Source organism: Electrophorus electricus, chromosome 4 (genome assembly GCF_041902795.1).
Source record: "Electrophorus electricus isolate QZ-2024a chromosome 4, ASM4190279v1, whole genome shotgun sequence".
Taxonomy (NCBI): Eukaryota; Metazoa; Chordata; class Actinopteri; order Gymnotiformes; family Gymnotidae; genus Electrophorus; species Electrophorus electricus.
The window spans coordinates 39,026,738-39,050,000 of record NC_137500.1 but is presented as its reverse complement, the minus strand read 5'-3'; the positions used below and the strand labels follow the sequence as shown (position 1 = coordinate 39,050,000).

General features: G+C 43.6%; 1 protein-coding gene and 1 long non-coding RNA gene across 2 annotated transcripts in view; one reads left to right on the top strand and one right to left on the bottom strand.

Moving 5' to 3' along the window:
- LOC145657589 (uncharacterized) overlaps nucleotides 1–2,858 on the top strand; it is an 8,782-nt gene extending 5,924 nt beyond the window's left edge. Inside the window, exon 3 of the long non-coding RNA XR_014123471.1 lies at nucleotides 1,376–2,858. This is a non-coding gene — a long non-coding RNA (uncharacterized LOC145657589). The remainder of the gene's footprint in view (nucleotides 1–1,375) is intronic.
- Nucleotides 2,859–3,004: 146 nt separating this feature from the next.
- On the bottom strand, nucleotides 3,005–21,624 carry kcnj3a (potassium inwardly rectifying channel subfamily J member 3a). The gene is made up of 4 exons (XM_027012664.3): nucleotides 20,937–21,624; nucleotides 20,110–20,793; nucleotides 19,241–19,457; nucleotides 3,005–4,104 (listed from the first exon to the last, which is right to left on the bottom strand). The coding sequence occupies exons 2-4, from the start codon at nucleotides 20,785–20,787 to the stop codon at nucleotides 3,512–3,514; spliced, it is 1,488 nt and encodes a 495-aa protein (XP_026868465.1). The 5' UTR covers nucleotides 20,788–20,793; nucleotides 20,937–21,624; the 3' UTR covers nucleotides 3,005–3,511.
- Nucleotides 21,625–23,263: the final 1,639 nt, after the last annotated feature.

Genomic DNA, 23,263 nt, shown 5'->3' with positions numbered 1-23,263 from the left:
ACTATAATAATCAGCATCAATGCAATAATATTGTCCACACAAAATATTTAAGCATCCCAAATACTGAATCAAGGCCCTCTGAGTTGTCTGCATATTCTGCAGACACGTGTGGCCAAGCTGTTCACGTGCTGAGCGGAAAAGCGCCGTGCCAGGCTCACGTGCTGCAGCACAGCCCGACATCTGCAACCTCTTCACCAGCACGCAGGCAGCCAGACCAAACCAGCCAGCCCCTGTACACACCCACGGCAACACAGCACCAAGCTCAGTTAAAAGTCACTACTGCAGGATTGACCAAAAGTGTTAAAAACAAATCTTGAACTTGTGGAATATGACCAGCAAAATCTCCTTTGACAACGCAAAATGTTATCAGTGCAGTCAATGGCGCAAGAGGGGTCTCCATTGACTTGGTGCTCCGTTCCGTTTCCATAAGGCGTCTTCAAATTTGGGAGACGTCGTTTAGGTCAATTCAGATCTACGCTCTCAAAATCAAGGGCTTTCAGAGCGAAGCTAGAGAAGAGCCGAGGGCAGTATGGAGCATGCCCAGTGCAGTGTGGCCGTGGAGCACCCAAAAGATCTGTTCCACTGCCCCACCACAGGAGAGCAAATATAGGAAAAACACATTGCATCACTGCAGTGTCAATACTAATTATAGCATCCAAATCTGAGCTACTGCTCGCAAAACGGGGAAACAAGGCCATCGAAGCTACAAACTGCCTGAAGAGTTTGCGGATCATTTAGCAAATGAACAGATAGAAACAGTCTATTTAAACCAGGAAAGTGCCGGTAGGGCAGGTTCCACTTGTTTAATCAGCTGGACTCAAACAACTGTCTTCAAACAACCAGACGCTTGCTTGAATGACAGCCTCCTGCCACAGCAGTTCTTTGCAGGTTGCTGACCCGTGTTTAAACCTTTAAAGCAGAGGACTCCAACTGGGTGCTGTAGCTTTATTATTAGGTAGCTCAGAACCAAATTTACTGCACTAATCAAGGGATAATGAGAGCCATTTGATATGTAATAAAGCTGCACCTATCCTTAATGATATTCCACCTTAACAGCAGGTTAGTACTATTACATGGGCCTAAACAATGCAAGAAGCATAAATAATACAAAAAGGTAAATTAATAAATGCTGTGTATCCATATTGCTGTATATTCACATTCAGTGTCCTTCCTCATGCCATAGGACATTGACATCTACGGTCAATACCGTATCTATTTTCTGTGATGACATTTTAAACTTTAACACCAGAAAGTTACACCAAATAGGCATAAAATGTATTATAGGAAAATTCAGTTTCTGGCAAAAAAAGACAGAAAATTCCAGTTGTCTGCACAGAAAGAAAACATCTTTGTATTTGTGCTATTATCATTACAGGTTTCTGTCAGACGGATATCCAGAAGATTTCCTCTCGTCCTCAAACTTGATCGTACCCCACAGTTTCTTATGCTTAGTGTGAACACCCTCAGTGCAACCTATAGTTTACATAACAAGTACATGGATATGGCTGTAGTTATATCCAAATATACACTACATACTGTGTAAGATATTTTATTTAGTTTTTCAACAGAATGCTGAATAGTTTATTGTGCCTTATATTGCCTGTACCGGTCTTGGCATAACTAAACAGAATAATTTATTAATGAATATGAGAACAACTGAAGTGACCTTGCAGAGACATCTTGAACAGCTGAAGAAAAGGTTGATCTTAACTTCCACCTTAAACGCCTTGCACTGTAGGTCCTTATGTTCTTGAGAATCAGCCCATTTGAAACTCAGAGATGTCACCCAGCGTGGTGTTATGAGACGGAGGGAGATATAGAAGCAAGTGCGGTGGGGGTGCAGAAAGAGAGAGAGGAAGACAGAAATCACAGGAAGGCCATGATCTGCAAACACAAACAGTGCAACACCCGTTGCAGAACAGTGGGACAGACAATATCTGCTTATCTTGGGACATGGTCACATGGCAGCGGTGATCAGTGGGAACACGGTCCGAAAGCTCCGATAGTTTAAGACTCCATCATCTGCTCGCCACAAGGCCGCTGGTGGGACAGTTAATGGCAGCAGGTGCTGAGATCTCCATGGTGATAGAGGGAGGCTCAGGGAAAAGAGAACCGCTCGGTCAGAGTGCATTAACGGGATTTAGAGACTACTTCACCACTTCAGAAGATCAAGCAATCAAGCACTCTGATGCACCGATCTACCTTACAGTTTAATCACAGAAGGGGAGAGAGAGAAAGAGAGAAAATTAACTTTACTGTAAATCCTAGCTAATAAATGTGAGTGGATTAATTTTTTTTATATGCTTATTAAACACAAAGCCATTGCTTAATTTTTTTTCCTTCTAAGTACCCTGAAGTACTATATGGTAATAAGGTAATATAATCCTACAACAGTCTGTGTACAGTGGGTCATATGTGCAAACCACCCTAATCACTTGGATGCAGTAATATTGCTAATTCTTCTTGCAATGTCTATCATAGAAGGAATACATGTTGTGGTACAACACAGTACTTCAATTAGTATAGTTTAAATACTCTCGGAAGCCAAGATCTGGATATAATCTTTAAGAACTGGTTGTCATAAACATCCTGTGCGGTTAAAGTAGTTAAACAGAGTTTTGTACCGTATTTAGTTATTGCTCTATTTAAAAGATGGATGTAAATGCCATGCTTGGTTTTTCTGTGAGGTGTAATGCAAATAAAAGTTAGCTATAGGATGAGTGAATCAATCACGAAGTGCATCAGGACAAACAATGATACCTGTATATTTTCTGTATAGATGGCCTTTTTTAATGGGGAGCACAGGGTGGATGTGTATGGCCAAATATTCCTTTTTAATTTTCATTTATTTATTTATTGTAGTCCATGGTTGATGGTTCCAAAAACCATCAAAATGCATTTACGTTTTTCTGTCTGAAAATAATTTTCCATGAATCGCCCTACATCCTTGCAGAAGAATGTAACTGTTGTGAGATCTCAAAAATAACTGTAGACAAACTGAGACTACAGAAAGAAGGTAATATATTTAAGGCTAACATTTGTGTCTATTACCTCTCTCTAGCTAGTTCAAACATGCATTTAACATAATGTTAGGAAACATTTCACACTAAACAACAAAAACTAAATTAAATGAATAAATATCAGGCATGAATAAGTGTCCACTGCATAAGCTTATGGCTTGATAGTCAGATGTCCAGCTTGTATTCATCTTCCTGGCAAATTTCAGTCAATGTTCAAATACACTATACACAAATTGTCATGCCTGACAAAGAGAAAAAATATGTTAACCATGCACGTGGTATTCCATTCATGTCAGATTGTGCTTATAATCACAACAACCTGAAAGACTCTGTTCACTGCATGTGAACCCACACACGTGAGCAAAATGTGTGGCAACAAGTTGTCCAACTTAATACGTATAGCAGGCACACGCGTCTACACTACGTTATCGTTGAGGTTTTGGGCCTTATCAGAAACCTCACGGATGTGTGCATCCAGAGAACTGCCCCTCCTATGTGAAGCGGTCAGAGTTCATCTTCCGTAATTTGGGCGGCAGATGTCCGTCCATGCGTCCCCCGCCCCCAGCCAACCGCTGCAGCTTGGGCGGCAAGTCTGCCACCGATTTGCTGATGGGCTCGGTGGTGATCCTGCCAGCTTTGGAGGCCTGCTTCTCATCAGACACGCCTGGCACTGAGCTGATTCTCTGGAGCTTCATGGGCAGGTCTCCTAGGCTGTAGGTCATCTCCGACGTGGTGGAGCTCATGCGTAGTAGCTTGCGGGGCAGCCCGTCACGCCCAGCCATCCGCTGCAGCTTTGTCGGGAGCTTGGCAGATGCCTCGGCAACCTCCAGCAGCTCCAGGCAGTCCAGGGAGTTGTTTTTTTCACCGCTGTTGCACAGTGATGGTGCAGCAAGTGGAGAGGCTATGAGCAGAGCCTCCTCCTGCTCCTTCACGCTGTACGGGGGTGTCGGCACCTCAAAGGTGGCGTGGAACTGCGAGTAGTCCACCTTGAAGAAGCCCTCCTCCAGGGAGATGACCGGGAAAAACCGGTGGCCCCACAGTACCTCATCCTCCGTATACGAAGTCCGTGCTTGGCATGTCATGCCTGTTATGGAAGAGACAGGCAGAGGGATTATTAAATTTAATTATGAAAACTGAAATACGAGCCTTGTAGCCTCTAACCTTTGTGGGGATCACTGTTCACAATGTGAAGCCATGATCACACAACGAATTTCTCACATTTCACCAAACAGAAATGGAAATCTTTCTCAGTTGTTCATAACAAAAGCTGTCACAATGACCCAGCAATGTCTTTGTTAAGCCACTAAATATTGATGGATAAAGTACATATGAATTCACTCATCCAAACAGTCAGTTACTGCCACACAAACTCATTGTTTAAAACTATTTTGTACTGTGCATTATGTTCATATTTCCTCTTAACTACAAAACACATAGGAGGTGACAAAAAACTCCACACTATAAACAATGATCGTAAATGCGCAATAATGAGATTATAGAGGCATTACTCAACCCCTGGGATGTGTTTTCACATTCCACATCCAATTATTCATTTGGCAACCTGCCAAAGGACTTAGCAACAAAATCCAAGACAAAAGTCTCCTAGAGTGACACTACAGCCATACTACAAACAGAAAAGTGTTTAACTCAAAGCATTCTTGGGATGTTTTGCATTCATAGAAGCATGTGCGTTGATGCACAGCAACAATCTGTGATAGGTACTCCCACATGGACAGAAGCAATAGTGTTAAGTTATTAAAGCACACAACACTGAGAACAAATGATCACAATGAGGAAAAAATTTTGTGAGTTCAGTGAAATTCAGTTGACTTTTCTGAGCGTTTTTCTTCACATTTCCTATATTATTATTTTTTAACGCAGTTATACTCATCGTACAGCATTCTTACACATCTTGGGCATATCTTGCAGCTGTGCCACCCATCTGGCCAGCACATTTGTGTGAATGCAGCTAACACCAGGTCTTTCCAAACCACAGAACTCAAAACACGGCTCCGTGCTCAGCCGTGGCACGTGACCATGCTGACAGCCAAGAAGCTGCAGGTGATCCAAGGACAGAGGGATCTGGTCACCTTCTCTCCCAGTGATGCTGCAATTTTATTGGCTCCCACAGCAGCCTTGACCACACAAATGAAACCGCTGGAAGTGGAACTTTTCAGTCTTTTCGTTTTTTTCTTCTTTTTTTTGTGAGGTTCATCATTTTAAAAATTAGAGAAAAGCGTGATCTCATAACTGCATCTATTGCGGTAGTTAAGTGGTCTTGTAAAATCTTTTTCTTTTTCCTCCTTCCCCGATCTCAGCTTTCTCTCACTGAGGAACAATTTCAGTTACTGAACCTCTCACTCATAACTGCTCAGGCAATGAACACAAATGCAGCCAGTGACAGCACTCTTAATCTTTCCCTCTCGCAACCCATCGAGCTTCATCCTGACCTCGCCAAGTCGCAACAAATGGCAGAAGATTAAGATAATCAGATGGCTTAAGCCAAACCCCTAACAGACCTGCTGAGAGACCAGGGCTACAGGCACTGACTTTAAAGGACTAGGTCAATAATAACATCCAATGTTTATGCATATTTAATACTGAAGTATAGCATTGCTACTTTTGCCGTAAGCACAGCATTGAGGGTAGATATTAGAGGCAGACATTCATGTAAGGTCTTCCTTACAGGCTAAACAAAAGAAGAAACTCTTGCACAAAAAAAAAAAATCTGAAATATTTTTAAAAAATAAGAAAATGAAATGAGAATTCTGTTTGATAAATGATCAAACTTTACATTTCCAGACATTAACTAAAGCCAGTTTTGACTTGCTTGGCCCCAACCTCACCATAACAGTACACAAGGCCAGATAAAACTGGAAGAAGCTATATATATATGGAGAAAGTAATATGAAAGGGTCAAATAAATCAATTCCTTCACATGAATAGTAGCAAAGGCCCTGTGCTATCAGTTGAGTACAGGCTTCTTTATTCCCACAGACTTGTACTGGTTTGGTGTTATAGCATTACCACTTTCATGAAGTACAAAATTACTTTCAGGAGAATGCTCATCAAAAATCCATTTCGCTTTCATGACTCTCTCCCGCTCCCCACCGCAGTGTGAAATACACCAACGTGATGGAGCAGACAGACTCTGTGGGCAGACAATTCATGTATTCATTTACACGGACTGAACAAAGGCCCATTTTACAAAGCGAATGTCGGCATTCCAACATGCGAGTGCAGCGTGGGGACTGTGCGCTCCGCTCAGCTGCTTTCTTAAGACAGTAAAGATCTCCTTTCAGAGAGTAATGAGCGCTGCGGCATGACCGTGAGGTTACCACGGTACTGTCAAGGCCACAGCGGCGCACTCGGCTCACGGAGCCACAGCTGTGGAGGGAGCAACGCCATGTGCAAGCTCTCGTGCATGGTTTCTGCCCCATTTCTCCAGAGTGCTCGTGGCGCGCGGCACGCAGAAACACCCTGCGACCATACTGCCGTTGTTAGGACCTGGCGCGAGCGCTCAGAAGCCTGCTGGCCCAGTACCGCGTGTTCACGCACCGCCTGCAAAGAGACGCACGCGTTATTTATCCACAGTGCTCAGGAACACGACACATCAGACGCAAATTGATTTGGGTTTTTTTTGGTAGTAGTGTTGTTTTTTTCTTCTTTATACAAAGGAACACCTGCCATCTGGGAAAAAAGACGTCACTCATCTCGACTAGAGAGAGATAAAAACAAAAGAGAGAGACTATAAAAGAAGGAAATACATGAAATGATGGCAGCGGTGGTGGGCAATTTCAGCCATGAATTGAATACAACAAATTTAGAGCAATACAATATCACATTATGGCCGTTTTGTATAACTGAGACTATTATTAAACCAATAAAGAAAGCGTATGGGATTCGTTGTATGACATTTATTATTCATGATGCATCATGAACCTGACAGAAAACTAGACCAGCGCTCCAGCAGCAAATTAGAACAAATCAAAACAAATTATCCCTTCTCTCTCTCTCTCTCTTCAATTACAATTTGAATAACGCAAATACAGTTTGAGTTAATTCTCATTCATTTTTGCTTTATGCAATTGATTAGTCCTATGGCCTTTGAGACTGTAGGTGCCGGCAAAAGAGAGAGAAAAAATAACATCAATTTATTTCACTCAGGGGGAAAGGGACTTACATAATCAAGACTACAACAGTGTGTTTCTATGGAAACCTAATCCTACAAGCATGCACATGTAAAGCTGCTATGATCAGCATTGTACAAGTCTTCTGTTTGGAGGCGGTCTTCAGCAAAAATACGCATACATACATGCAAACACACATACACACACACACACAAGGATAGGATGAGTACTTTATTACCACTACCACCAACAACAACAATAACATTACCAACATAATGTTCATGACTTTGAGAAATTATACAGACCAATATACAAACTACATACCACTATACAGAAGGTTTGCATTTAGACAGTGTTCAGTACTCATATTTTATAGCCTTCTAAATCTTTGAAATGGTACAATGTACAACTTATGACTGCATAAGCCGTTCATCCATCCTCTCCCTCACTCAGCCTCTCTCTCTCTCTTTCTCTCTCTCTCTCTCGCCATCATGTTGTAGCTTCATATCACTGTCCCATACTCCTGGGGCTAAGGTGGTTGAGAATGAGCAGTCGATGACAACACAGAGAAAATTAATCAAGCCAGCCTCTCCCCCGAGCTCTCACTCTGCACACTTACTCATACAATTACAGACCTCCTGATTTCATTCACACGCCACTGAGGAAGAGGAGGAGAACAGAACTCTCTAGGGCCCATCCAATCACACAGGAAGTAGCCGTTACTGCTGATGTGAGATTCAGTACTGAATAAGTTTTTCTTTGGTGAATAAACCCACAAAGTGGTAAAAATGAAGAAATAATCGAATTGTATTTGATTTACAAGCTCCACAGAAAAAGAAACATACAAAGCATCACAATTAATTATTAAATAACCGATAAAGCTGCAGCGAGGAAGCCGACAGCACAGCATGTAAATGAAATTGCTTTTTGCCTGTGTGGTGATAAATCACCATCATTAATGACAAATATCAGAGGGTTACTCTTTTGACTTACATATTTCTGCCTCCCTCTGCGTGGACTTTTTTTCCACTTCTCAAATAAAAAATTCAGCCTCCGTGCTGCTCTGTGGTATCGCTACACTCCAGATTTAGGCAACGATCACGAGACATGAACACATCATTAAACCACGAGAAAGAGCTCAACTGTTGAAAAACAGAGGAAACAGCTCATGAGAAAGAAGAGTTAGTCAAAAGGTACACTCATGTCCAAACTGCATTTTTACAATCAGTGGCTCTTAAAATGCTTTTGGAAAATCAAAAAGCTTTTGTATTTTTGTCAGTCTCTAAAAGCTGATAGTAATATCAGCACCACTTCCCTTATTTATTTATTTATGTTTATGTTTGCGTATGACATTTACTCAAGTTCCTAAATAATTTAATGAAAATAATACAGTCCCTGACTGCTTCACTCGATACCAAAGAGGATCTTCTCACTGGGTAAAGGCCCAAAAAACATGCAACTTCTTTGGGCATTGGATTACCCATGCAGCGACCGTGGCACCTTTGAACCGAGGAACTGAGGAACAGATCCTGACCAACAGTTAGATTCGGCCTTACAGATGCAAGTTACTGTCAGATTCACCTAAGACTTTACACAGTTTTAGCTACCGGCAACAAACCTCTTTCATAATTATAGTTCTATAGAACAAATTCTTTTTGTCACTTGTTTTTCAGTAAGACGCAGAGAGAGCTAGGTCACAAACGTCCACAGCGTGTTTGTTCTCTAAAAAGTGCTATATGCTGTACAGCTATTTGCTATGCAGATGCTGTTATTATTGGCAGCACCTGTACGCCTGTACGCATTCTGGCTCCTAGTAAGGGACTGTAGTTGTACTTCTGTTTGACACATTACAGCTGAGGAAGCAGAGCTGGAGGAGGAAACACATCTATTTACAGGACGTCACAGGGCCATGCGCCTGAGGAGAGAGGGCAAGACAGGGTTGAAAGAGATGGCAAGAAAAATGAGAGAAGTGTTGTGTTATGATGGAAAAAGGTTTGAGAGAGAGAGAGAGAGCACACGAGTGAATGAGAAAGCGAGAGAGAGAGAGAATGGGACAGGAATGGTAGAGTGATAAGAAGGTTAAGTTATCAGCACCTTGCAAGCCCAGCACAAAGCATGCATGCATAGAAATGGTGTCATACCGGGACAGGTCATCCACGTGACAATGTGCAATTTCTGAGTTCAATAACTGCAGTGCAGAAAGGGAGTGCATGGGGCATAACTAGCTCCTATTCTATATCTTTTCCATACATTCTTATCAAGAATATATACTGCAGGGCATTTATTTTACATCCAGGCCTACGATAGGGGGTTTAACTCATGATGCTCATGCGTGGCAGAGAACAAATGTATACATAAATGATACATAAATGAGCAAACATATACATAAACATATATATGGTATGAGGGACACCTGTGAAATTCAGGCACCAGTTAGTGGCCATAATCCCCCATTTCCTGACCTTTGACACCTGATCCAGCTCATAAGGGGATTTATAATTAGCTGATGTGTCGAACATGAGATCCTCAGGGAAGCAGTAAACTGTATGTACTAATTACACAAAAATACTAAGTCCCCTCAGAACTGTTGTGTAGCTATATAAACACAGCCAGCTCATTACCTGGAGAACAAACTGCATTAATGCCACTATGATACGGGGTTTTTATATTACTGTTACAACAAATGACTGCTGTTAAGGTGGAGATATTGTACCATATACAGATTTAATGTACACTTGTGTTCGTGTGTGTGTGTGTGTGTGTGTGTGAGTGTGTGTGTGTTTGTGTGTGTGTGTGTGTGTTCGTGTGTTCGTGTGTGTGTGTGTGTGTGTGAGTGTGAGAGAAATTGAGAAAAAATGAAGAGGGAGGGAACACAGAGTAGGGAGTGTAAAAGAAAGAAAGAAAGCATGGAAGGATGGATGGATGGATGGATGGATGGATGGATGGATGGATGGAAGGATGGATGGATGGATGGAAGGATGGATGGAGGGATGGATGGATGGATGGATGGAAGGATGGAGGGATGGATGGAAGGATGGATGGATGGATGGATCTAGGCAGGAAGGGACCAAAGCACATGCCAGTTTTTCCAGAGCTTTGACAGGCATTACACTGGGACAGAAACAGCAGCTCATCTGCAGACGGGCCGTTTCATAAAAGTGGCTGCTCCAGTGAACACAGCATCTATGCGTTTATCCATGATCGATTAATGTTGTCTTTAGAGACCCTCAGACATGACCAATCAATGGTGCCAGTGACTCAAACACTAAAAGCAGACTGCAGCCTTTATCAGTGAATATAACACATTTAACCTATTAGACTAGCAGCCTCCATTGGCCACAGAGCACACACGTCGATGCCGAGTCTGAAAGCTCTCTAATGAGGGGCTATAACAAAAGCCTTTTTAAACACACCCATAATGTACATTTTACACACTTCATAAAGATGCATAAAGTCCTACCACTTACACTGTAGAACTTAAATCACAAGCCATGCATAACAGTTGCATAAGCAGTTGGTGAACATTCACATTGTTTCCTTCAGTCAGGAGCTAACAAATACTACATGGCCAAGTGTGAAGAACTACAGTTGCTGTGTAGGCCTGAAAAGACGCGTGTGGTCAGCGTGGATGTGCGGTGATGGAACTTTCCACGAAACAAAATGCTCACACCTCTTGTTATCCTGCAGCTCCTTGTTGTTCTTTGGGGTGTTAACACACGTTTGTTCATGTCTCTGGGGACAGTGGGAATTCCTCGTCACATAGTTGGGGAACATTTCTAAGCCCTGATTTAGTTTCAAAGGACATAAATGGGTATTATGTCCTTCAGATAGATAGACGTATTTAGTCTTGTTTAACGGCAAAATTGTGTACGGGGCTTTGAGGGGAAGATCCGGCCCTTGCTGCATTGTACTCTTTTTATCGATAGTCTGTTAGTTGCCAAGGGGATGTCCCCAAATTTTACCCATCTGAGCTCTCATTTTTTAGTTGGTCCTGTGACAGTTCCTGTGTCCTGTGCTGTTACTTTTTAAAATGGTATAAACTATGAAATACATGGAATTGCAGGAAGGTATTTGACACATCCTGGGCTGTTGTGCAATTCCTTCACATGGTTTCATTGTATCTTTTGTTTTGTAGCTATACTTGTTTTGCTATTGCGTTATTATTTTAATTCTTGACCAAATAGTATGGTTAAGGTATTTGATTATTAATTGGAAGGTTGCCAGTTCAAGTCCCACCACAACCAATTTACCACTGTTGGGTCCCTGAACAAGACCCTTAACCCTCAATTGTTCAGTCAGAATTATAAGTCACTTTGGATAGAAGTGTTTGCTAAATGTCATAAACGTAAACTATAGCTTTTATTATTATGGATAACAATTTCCTGCAAGATGTCCCACTATACTGTGTGACTAAAGCCCTATATAAGCACCATAACTGTAGCTTATGCAGGGCCACACAATAGAGTATACCCAGACCAGCAAGACTGGAATAATTACACCATAGTTTATATGTATTTAATATATCACACAAATTAATTCATTAATTAAATTATCACATGTGGGACACCCCTGCTTCCCTTGTGTTCTATCTTTGGCACAAGCGTAAAATAGTTGCGAATCAAATCTAACAACAACATCAAAAAAATATAAAACCCCTACAGTTGTGTCGACTACCACATGCACCTTTGTAGATGTAACACTACTGTGAGGATATGGGGTGCCTCAGAGCAGACATTTCAGAGCAGGCAATTCAAACGACGCCTAAAAGCTCTAGGATCACTTCCCATACCTGTGGAACACAAATCATTTGTAGAGTGTGAGAACATGAGCTTCACTTCTGTGCCAATTATTTACAGTCTAACTGTTCCGCATTCCCGGACCGCCTGCGTGCTGCATCACAACAGTTGTCATGGATGATGTGCCATCCCCGTGGAAGCGGGTTCGAGTGAGGTCCTGCACCCCACAGCAACCCCTGCAGATTCATCCCCATTCAGTGCATCCCTGACAAATCTCTAAAGATGCAATTAGCCGTCCCTCCCTGTGTGTGTGTGTGTGTGTGTGGGGGGGGGGGGTTGGCGGAGGTTGTGAGTGTGAAGGGGGCCATGGGACGTGGGGGATGGGGGGTGATGTACACAGCTCCCACGGAGCCTGCAGCGGACCACCACGCTCAGTTCCCTTCATCCTTTCTTCAGTTAGGAGGAGCCTGTTCTTCAGAGCGGCCATTACAGTGGAACGGTGTCAGGAGACCGGACTGCGCATGCAGCAGCGAAAGGAGGTGGGGCTGGCTTGGTCTGGGTGGGGCGCGAGCACACGCAGCTCCGTGCAGCACAACAGGACGGTCCACACGCACAATGCTTGCAAAAAGACGAACATAAAACATCCGCTTGGGACGTGGAATGCTGCAGTCCTGTAGCAGCAAGCGCTTAGCTAAAGCCACCAAGCACTGGCATGATATTTCTACCGCACAACAAACAATGATATCCACAAGACGGTGCGGAAAGAAGAGGCTGTATTATCACTGGTGGTTTCAGTGCTATAAGTGTCTCTAAAAGGGCGGGAGATGGGCAGCTGAGGGGGGTTGGGAGGCTATGGATAAACTCTGCATCAGTGCAGATCGTTATCTGACTGATCTCAGGGCAACAGTAAATTTAATTTTTGCATTTGAGGGGATCTTTATCGGTCACTGTAATGAAATTCTGCAGTGAACTGCATCCTTGCAGAACACACCACGGAAAATAAGTGAGGCTGCTCAGCAGGAAATATGCGAGGGAAATCCGACTCATGCATATAAAAATCATATATAAAAATCACGCACAAATTCCAATAATAAAACTAATAAAGATAATCTTATATATGTATACAAGCAAGGTGAGTTAGGCAAACAGAAATAGAAGTAAAGGTGCATCAGAAATAAAAGACCTGTTTATTTACATATAAACATAGAACGCAAAAGAGGGCCATAAACTATCTGTATATTAGAGTGAGTACTGATCCAAACCAACACATTAAGCTCGGGCCATCAAGAGGGCTAGGCAAGACCGATAATTTGTTACACACGGCTACAGAAAGTTGGAGGTTCCCTGAGGCGGCTGGTTCTGCCCTCAGGGTCCAGGATGAATTTGTGCCACTCTGACCCCGAGCGCATCTGACCTAACTGGCATATCTGTTATCATCCATTCAGTGGAAGACCACCCTACTGTGGGGGTTCATTTCAACCGCAAGAATCTGAGCACGGCGTAGCGTCAAGCGCAGTGCACGGAGGTCTCTTAATCAGTCATAGTGACAGTCCCTCCAACGCTCTGCCTGGTTCATCTGAGGGTACTCGCCACCCTACTTAGCTCCAGCTGTCTCCTGGTGCGACGTGATTGGACGAGGGAATCGAAGGACATTGTTTAGCTTTTCCCCTGTTCTTCCCACCCAAGTCTGCCATACCGTGTCATACGCTGACCACAGCACGGGGCTGACAGGACTACTCCATCAAGTCCGCTAGGAATGCAGAAACTAAAACATACAAACAAACAAGCCACTGACGCAGACTAATTTCTTCACGCTCACAGCTTGCGTGCCTATAAAAACACGCACTATATATAATAATTTAATCCAGATCACGATGCTGAACACATTAAAAGCTGCTGAAGCATGCAGTGCTATAACCGTATTGAGCACATTGTCGCTGAAAGATTCATGCCACCAGCATGAGTGACAGACAGCTCAAAAGTGACAGGGCTAAACTGGAAACACTACTGCGTGGAGGCGTGTGCACAACATGCAATGATTCAGTGTTTCTTCTGCTCTCCGTAATGACCCTCAGTAACCCCAATAAATAGGAAAGCCTGAGAATAAAGTTAAAGTTTAAGCTGCAGATCTCTCATCGGGCTCTCCATCCATGATGGCCCCCCCTAAGGTTGTGCCCTCAGCTGCTGTTTTGTGTGTATGCAGTGCAGCGAGTGCCTACCTGAAACCCTAATTACACTCAACACGGGGAATGCTCAAACACAAGCCCCTGTCTCCTTATGCCCAGAAATCTGAAATTCATCTCTCTCTCTCTCTCTCTCTCTCTCTCTCTCTCTCTCTCTCTCTCTCTCTCTCTCTCACTCTCTCCCGCATGCTGAGCATGCAGGTTAATGTGCCCAGCTTCATGGGCTCATTCAGTATTCAGTCTGGCAGTCAACACTGGGAAAATTTCAGTCTGAACACTGAACATGGATGTGAATAAATATATGGTGAATTATTCCATGTGCACTGAGCGAAATATACAATACACACCCAAAACAGTAAAAAAAACTACCGATTTCACCCAGTTTATTTCAGTTTTCTAAATCCACAACAAAATATTTACAATCAGTAATTAGGGGCAAAGAATCCACATGTATAAGTAATTACTTAGTAATTAATGGTGTCGGTAAAAAGACAACAACATCTACGACAAAGGAACAAACCCAATTTACCAACATGGGATATACTGCATAAACATACCACTACATGGTCACAAGAAGACACATACGCAGATAGCACAGAAATCCCCAAACACACCCAAACACACATGACCCTTACAGTCCTAGTTTGGTCTCACTCGCGCGCCATATATAGTATCCTGCCACCCACACAGCTCGCGGCAGGCAAACACATGAGCACGGCGCACGCCAACAGTGCGAGAGCGGTTCGTTCCTCCATGAGCGTGGACATGGAAGAAGAAGATCAAAAGAAAAAGGGATGAGGCGAGAGCAGGAGAGAGAGAATTCCAGCGGAGTGAAAACTGCGACACAGATTTGAACCGCACTCAGGCACAGTCTGCTCGGTCACTCTGTGAATGCTCGTCAGGAGGGATATTCAGAGGCATAATATCAGCCTCTCGAACTCCTGAGGGCCTGCCCTGCTGAAAAGGATTTGCTTTAATAGTGGTGGATTTGCCATGTGCTTGAGCTCTGGAGCTTGTGACAGTAATAAGATGTTATATGAATTAATGACCGAAGGTATAACATTGGTCCTTTCAGGGCATTTCCACGCCGAGTGCCAGACAGGGGACAGGCTGGCTAGGCTGCTCTCTAACAGTGAGATGCTCCACAGTATCATTCACTGTGGGCTTTTATTCCTAAAAGAATCTTTGATTCACTGATTGTTTCTCTAAATGATTGTGTAATGTCAGCGGAATTTTCAGATGATTGCTCTCAATGTGGGCAGACTACCGAAGGCCTAAATCTGAAAATGGCCAACGAGGTATCGAGGTTTAGGAGCATCATTCTTGTGCTCCACTCAGAAAAGCATCCACCTTTTCTACACTGGACATTGACATGTGAGGAGCGCACCAGGCATCTCTGAGAAGCGACCCTCTCCCCAGGACGGCACTAAGGGCCGTGAAAGGAGCAGAGCTCAGGCGGCGAGACTTTGGAGGGAAAATGCCGGTGTGGTCTTATGCCAACGTCTCAGCACTCGGTACAAGGAGCACTGCGGTCGTCATCGCAGACGGCATCAAAGCCGCGTCCCTTTTCTGCTGCCGTGTGCTGACTGAGCTCAGTCCTTCCTGCCGGCTCCCCAGAAAAGAAAATTACATCCTCCTTCTCCAAAAAGGAAATTGTAAAAACAGGAAGCTGTAAAAACAACAGATTTACCAGTGACGGTAGCAAAAACAAAGTGTTTCAAACCCAAATATTCCTAGACTTGAAGAGATGCTGACAAAACCTGTCAACCTCAAGAATGTGTGGTAAGTTCTTCACATCAATCCTGCTGGGATACACGCACCTCTTACTGGTGGAGGGATATAAGGTGGAAAAAATGAATGATAGGTGGACGTCATCACTGGAGCAAAGCGTGGGCCCTAAACGGTGGAGGGCTGACTAACAGGACATCCACGAAGCGAGAGACGACTCGCGTCGCGTGCTTTTGCAGATGATAGTGTACTCATCAATTAAATGATTGCAGTTTCCTCCTTCTGTGCTACTGCAGCTTCAGATATACGAAGTATAAGCCTCTCTAGATGGCACATGAACTGGCAGAGGACAGAATTATGCCACTGAACTACACAGAAAGAAGAAATATTAATACAATTAATAATATAATAATATTAATAGAAATGTTAGAATCAGCTATGAATTTTCACCTGCGTATAGGATGCACTCCCACATAATTCAGGGAGTGGGCGACACTATACCATGTTGTAGCAGGCTTCGTGTGTAAGGTGCCGTGCCCAGATGCCACACAGCACTGCCTGCCATGAGAAGAGATGGTTTCAGAGCAGGTATAGCCAGCGTTTCAAAAGCGGCCGTGAATGACGTGTGTTGATGTCAGACCTCAAAGCCACATGCTGGAAAGACAGACAGACCGTTGATTGCTGCCTTTGAAGCAAAAGAGACAGGAAATCATCTTGGACATCCTGAACTTGAGCAAACGACCTGATAACGAATTCAACGGGGCAGCACTCAGAACTCAATCCGATCATTTAACGTGACTAATATAATCGGAGGCTGTGTTGCCAATAGTTATTCATGACCAAGAGGTAAAGTGTGGATAACGGTGCAATTACTGTTGGTGATCAAATAAAAACGACACTATAGCCATTCTGATACCTACGTGAGACAAAAACTTTGCTTTGTACCTTCACTAAAAGAAGTGCTGAATTTAAAGGGCAACTCCACTGAGTTCTCAAAATGTCTGCATAATTACCTCGGTGAGAAGTAAACAAAGTCATTCAGGCGCTCGAGAGAAACTTACTGTGTCAGAACTGTTTGATAGCGACAGGGAGAGGGACCAAGGGCCTGTAGCACTTCAAGCCTCTAAAAGCCTTTCAAAGTGGTAACACAGAATGCTTATGAATCTGTTGTCTAAAGAATGCTTTATCAATTTTATAGTTTCATGTTTACAGTTTTATATATGATTTATCAGATTTATCAGTTTGTGCCACAACATATTCTTGTATTAAATACTAAATGCAGAGGATTACAGGGATAAATTTTTACAATTTTTTTTTTACTAGATTTACTAATATTTTCGCAGTATGAATATTCCTTATAATTACTTTGTTTGTCTCTATTCAATTTATAGATCCAAAACTCACGGCTTTGCGCCCTGTCCACCCAGAGACCACAATGAGACAAAATGCTTTGCAGACAGTTTTCAGGGCTTCAAAATAATCAGAAGTTCAGTGGCTGTTCAAAACCTTGAAAGCACATGAGGGGGGTGGGGGGTTAAAAGCAGGTTGCCATGGAAACAGAGTTACAGTGACCAGAAAACCAGAGAGTCTTGGGATCTGGGAGTTTCACTGTAGGCCTACATCCATTTTTAATGGAGCATTGTTTTTTTAAAACAAGTTTTTCATTCCTGACTCTCGAATAAGGGCAGTTTAAACTGAGCTTATGTTGTTCGTCTCCAGTTTCATCTGTTTCATGTGACTGAAAGACAATAAACACTTTGCAGCAACCCTCCAAATGAACATGCAGTTACTTAGGCCATGTTTAGACACAAGCTGTAAGCATTTTAACTAAAAGCCAGGACACACTTTATAAGGTCTCATAATAACCATTAGCACCAGGGCCATTCTGCGCCTCTTCATAGCATCTCTACACAGAAGAGAAGCCACATATACAAAATACCATTATGCGATGCCCAACGTTTTAAATGAAACACATCCAGGTTTTATTGGCTGTCGCCTACCACACATACTCCTAATCCAGAGGCCAAGTCCCTACAACAGCTTCAGATGCTGTGTAAAGCACTAAAGGTATTGTTACACGTTCTGCAGGTCACCACCATGCAGGCTTTCCCACCTGGTCCAATGAAAACCCCACTCAGTGTTTACGGCACCTGTTCAGAACACCGGCTGACTTTACAGATCTTAATTAACGGCGCTAATGAAGTTTTAACATTTACATTTCACTTAAGCTACTAACCTTCGTTTGATCTTCAGTCAGCAGTAAACATCACGTTTGATCACCAACGTGACTTCCTGAAGCTAAAGCCAATCTAGTCACTGATGACTTTTCCAAAGTACTAGGCAAACATGCTGTCGTGCTAGATTTGTCAAACGTGACAAATCAAAATGTTTTTCATTCAAAATGTAAAACTCTTTGGATTTTTGCTTTGTGTAGCTTTCTTAGTAACAATGGAAAAACACCAGGAACAAAGGCTCATGGGATTGTACACGCAGCCCACTGAAAACAGCAAGTGAGCAGACTCGAGTAGAGATCATAATGTCCCTTCTAACCCAGCTGCTTGTGACGTTCAGGAAAAACAGGGTGCAGCCTGTCTAAAGCTGCATGCTCCAGTTCCACCAACCTGCATGCTCCACCCTACACTTCTGCATGCTCCACCCTACACTCCTGCATGCTCCACCCTACACTCCTGCATGCTCCACCCTACACTTCTGCATGCTCCACCCTACACTCCTGCATGCTCTACCCTAACATTCTGTGTGCTCTGCACCAACAGCCTGTGTGTTCTCCATCATCACCATGCTGACATTAATTCTGACACATTTCTGCCTAATCGTACTTGGAGACAGAATGAAAGCACAGCTAAATACAGTACTATGATCCGTCACACCAGAGCGTTTCATAGACATGTCCGTGCACTGATGAGGAACGGCAAAGGCCTGTGTACAGTGGCATGATTCATGTATGGCTGTATTCCAATTTTATAGAAATCTAAGTAAGTTTTCAGACCAAACTTAACTCTTACATTTCAACTAACACAATCAACAAAATTCAGAGTGAAACTGGGTATTAAATACATAAAAGTCCAAATGGGAATTAAATATATGTTTAAGGCATTTTAAATCTTGATCAATTAACATTATTATAAAAGATATCTATGTCTATGAACTTTCAGAGAATGTAAATGTGAAACTGTGTTCCCTGGTGAAAAAAAGACCCACACAGCTGTCAGACTTAATCACTGACCCTGAATATATTTATACTGCCACTTTAGCATTTGTCAATAAAGTGCAATCAATCAGATCCAATAAAGAGTCAAACATGGTCTGTGCAGTAGGCCTACACTTAGTGACACCTGGTATGCATGATTTTCAGAAGCTTTTCACTGAAATGATCATTCCCATACCAAACTGTTAGACTCCTGCTTGTGGAGTAAATCACTTACCTGTTGTTTCCACGATCCCTTCCAGTATCACCACTATTTCGAACTGCTCTGTCTGCATGGACCGCTGAGAAAGCTCGTAAAACGGGCTTTTGCTGTCGATCACGTGGCAGATGGTGAGCGGCGAGACGAGAAAGAGTTGATCCGCGCCGGTGCTGAAGCCCACATCCAACTCCAGCTGATCCAGCGGGAGAAACTCGCCCTCGGGCGTCTGCCGAGACTGGGGAAGAAGCAAAAGAGGTCGGAGAGGAGCGCCGCTTTAAACTCCGCCAGGCAGTCAACCTGCTGACAGCACTTACCGCATTTATGTGGAAATCAGAGCGATCAGTCATCAGAAAATAGGCAGAGAGGTATATCGAATCAAAGGTCAAAGTTCAAAAAGACCATTGGCACATCTGGCTGCTAATGCCTTTCTCTCCAAACTTGAAGAACTAATGACAAAAACACTGAGATGGCCAAAACAGGAAAAAAATGTTAGTCTAAATTAGACTGTTGTACAATCCCAGGCGAATAACATTGTTTTTACTTATACCGTTTGTAGACTTGCTACTGTGTAAGGTAAGTATACAATAAACACGTTCATTTTGGGAATAGTCCTTATGTAATGCATACGGAAAGCAGTTATAACAGTAGCAATGGCCTCTGTTAAATCTCTGCTTTGGACAAAAGAGCCGATGTAAATGTCATGATCACATTTTCCCTGTCGGCACATTCCAGACAACGAAACGGAAGCTGAATGACTACTTCTGACAGGTGAATAAAAAGTAGTGCTATAACTATCTTGCAGTCGAGCACTTTCTAAAGAATAGCATCGCTGTGTTTTTTTTTATTCATTTTTTTTTGCCACTGAACAACAGAGGACAGGCACTTACTTTGAGTAATTTGCAGCGTATCTGTGCGGAGACCATGTGGCTGTTGCGCAGGTTCCCGACCCTGAACATCAGAGTGAGTTTTCCGTCTCTCATGGAGATAGCTGCATGTTCACTAAACATCAGCGTCTCGGCCCTTTTCTTGGGCTGAGACATCTTAATGAACATGCAGCCTATCAAAAAGGCATCTACAATTGATCCAAGGATGGACTGGAAGAGAAAGAGAATGATGCCCTCCGGGCACTTGTCCGTGATGTACCTGTAGCCGTAGCCTATGGTCGCCTCGGTTTCGATGAAGAATAAAAAAGCGGACGGAAAGTTATAAACGTTGGCGACGCACGGCGTGTACTTGTCATCGTGGGCTCGGTTGAGGTCCCCTCTTATGTATGCAATGACCCACCACATTGAAGCCATAAAGAGCCATGCGACTGTATATGTGAGAATGAAAATGAACAAATTCCAACGCCATTTCAGATCCACTAAAGTAGTGAACAAGTCTGAAAGGTATCTGCTGGTCTCCCCGCCGAGGTTCCCGTGCTGGACGTTACAGCGGCCGTTCTTGTCCACGAATCTCTGCCGTTTCCTTTTCTTCTCCGGGGCGGCTTGGTTGAATCCAGAGCCGCTGGACGAGGTGGTCACTATCTGGTAGTCGTCCCCAAATTTCTTCCGAAGTGCAGACATACTAGCCTGTGAAAGAAATTCAATTTAGAGCTATACCTCCGTTCTCTGCTAAAGCAAAGCACGGCACGTTTTATGGTCTTGCTGGTGTTGTAACTGTTCTGCGCGACTGAGAGCCTGTTGGCGGTTCTGAGAGAAAAATCTGCGCTTACCTATATTTTACCATACGGCTCGTCTCCGTCCACACGCGTGTCGTTAATGCATCTCAGAATGATGCTTACAAGGAGGTAAACAGACGCTCGGGAACGACACACTGGTTACGATGCATGTCTGCTCGTGAGAAGCGGCAGCGATGGTCCCGGAGGGCGAGGGCGCGGGACGAACTCTGCACGCGCGCTGTCCGCAGTTTCAGTGCTGAATCCCAACCTCTGGTGCGCTGCTGCTCTCTCGAGCCGCGGCGACCGCGACCGCATCCAAGCTTCAGTGCAAAGTTGCACAAGGTTCTTAGAGCGCCGTCAGAAAAATTTTAAAATGTGTCAGTTCACGAGCGCATGTCTCGGGCATGTGGCGATCACTGCGCGCGCGTTGTTTGAGATGAAATGTGCACGGGCATGCGCCAGATTCTGCGCGTTGCTGTTGGATACGGTTCAAGACAAAAATCTCGCCATTGTCTTCTCCTCTTGTCTAAAAAGATGTTTGCTCAGTTTGAGGCAAAGGCACGGATGAAAAGGAATGTAGAATCGCGTGGCGGCTGCTGCCCTCGTCGTCAATAATAAGAAGTTTCTGAAGCTCCGTTTCTCACCCTGTCACGGTGTTTAGTTTGCCATACAGGGTGGTCTTAGTGCCAGCTGGTTTCTCTCTCCGCACGCGATCCCTGTGTTTGTGCTTCTCACGCGCAGACTGCTGTCTGGGGTCCCTTCCTACAGAACCATATCATGCACAAGGGGGAGGGGATGGACCACACTCGCGAGTAAAGATCACTTTTAGCGCGCGGATGAGGCAATTGTTTGATGTGTTGTTTAAAGAGTAGGGTAGCAGCGATAAGTCCATCATTAATGGTATTAATAGCTCATATTTTACGTAACTAAGGCGCTTTAAGGTTTTTTCTCCTTTCATATTATCCATGTACTATTTATATCCCAGGTGGAAGTCAAATGTAATTTTCTCATCAAAGGACAGGAATGGCCAAGTACCTATATTGCTGTTCCGGTCTAATTTGATTTGTGTTGACAGTCTGATTTACCAAGGCCTTGAGAGGACAGATGCACTTTGCAGAATCTCAACTCTTTCTGTAAATGCATAAGCCCTCTGGCTCTTATCTAAAGTAAACAGATAAAGCATACTGATGTGCTCTACAGGGGGGTAATTTCTGAGTGTTTCCTTCCAGTGCATAAACAAAAAGATAAACACACTTACAACATTTGTGCCCTCTATTTAACCGGCCGAACAGTTAGGACACATGCTTTCTGTGTCTCATTCTATTAGGGGTTTGAACAGCACACTGTGTTTAAGGTGGAGAACATCTCACATACACTGGTAATCAGACCTCTCATTAACACACTTTGAAAAAGCTAGCATCTCAAATCCTTCAAAAAGTAGATGGAATTAGATTCTGGAATGGGCCGGAACCTGAACAATATGTAGGCACACTCGTGCCCAGCTCACTTTGGATACAACTAGACTACTCAGGGAGTGGCTGATCTTTCCTCCCTCTCCCCTCCTCTCTGTCTCTCACATATTTCCTCTATTTCCTGTGCACTTCCCAGAGGGAGACCGTTTTTCTTTCCAACAGAGAAGCATCACACACACACACACGCACACACACACACGCACACGCACACACACACGCGCGCACGCACACACACACACACACACATACACACACACGCACACGCACACGCACACGCACACACACACACACACACACACACACACACACACACTCCATAGCTGTGAAGTACTCCTGTGGGCTCCTATAGCTGCTACTGCATATTTAGTAAACATAGTAAAAGACTCAGTAATGGAGCACAAATGACATTCTGCTCTGTGGAAACATTGGCTCCATCAGTACAAATGCTTCCTTTGCCAGATTTCAGGGCTACGTATCCAACAGGCCAAACAATACAGATTATTACAGCACAGCTTCTCATCGGTGCTTTATTTGTCAACTTATTTAGTAACTGGCCATAATAATACTGGGAGACATTTCACTGATTCTGAAATAAACAACATTCAATATGTTGGGGTAAGTAATTAAGCTGCCTTATGGTTGCACTGTTGAAAGGTAACACACTTCAAATGAGTTTTCAAGGTGCCCATGTGCTGGACAAACTAAGCTGTAAACAAATCATATTTTCCACCCAATTTGGCAAATGTTTTCTCAGCCTGGCCCTTGGCAGATCAATATGAATCCAGCAGGCAGTGGGCAGCTTTACTGTGTTCTCCACTCCAGCTACTGTGAACACTCCCCACACAGGGTTCACTCCAGCTACTGTGAACACTCCCCACACAGGGTTCATTCCAGCTACTGTGAACACTC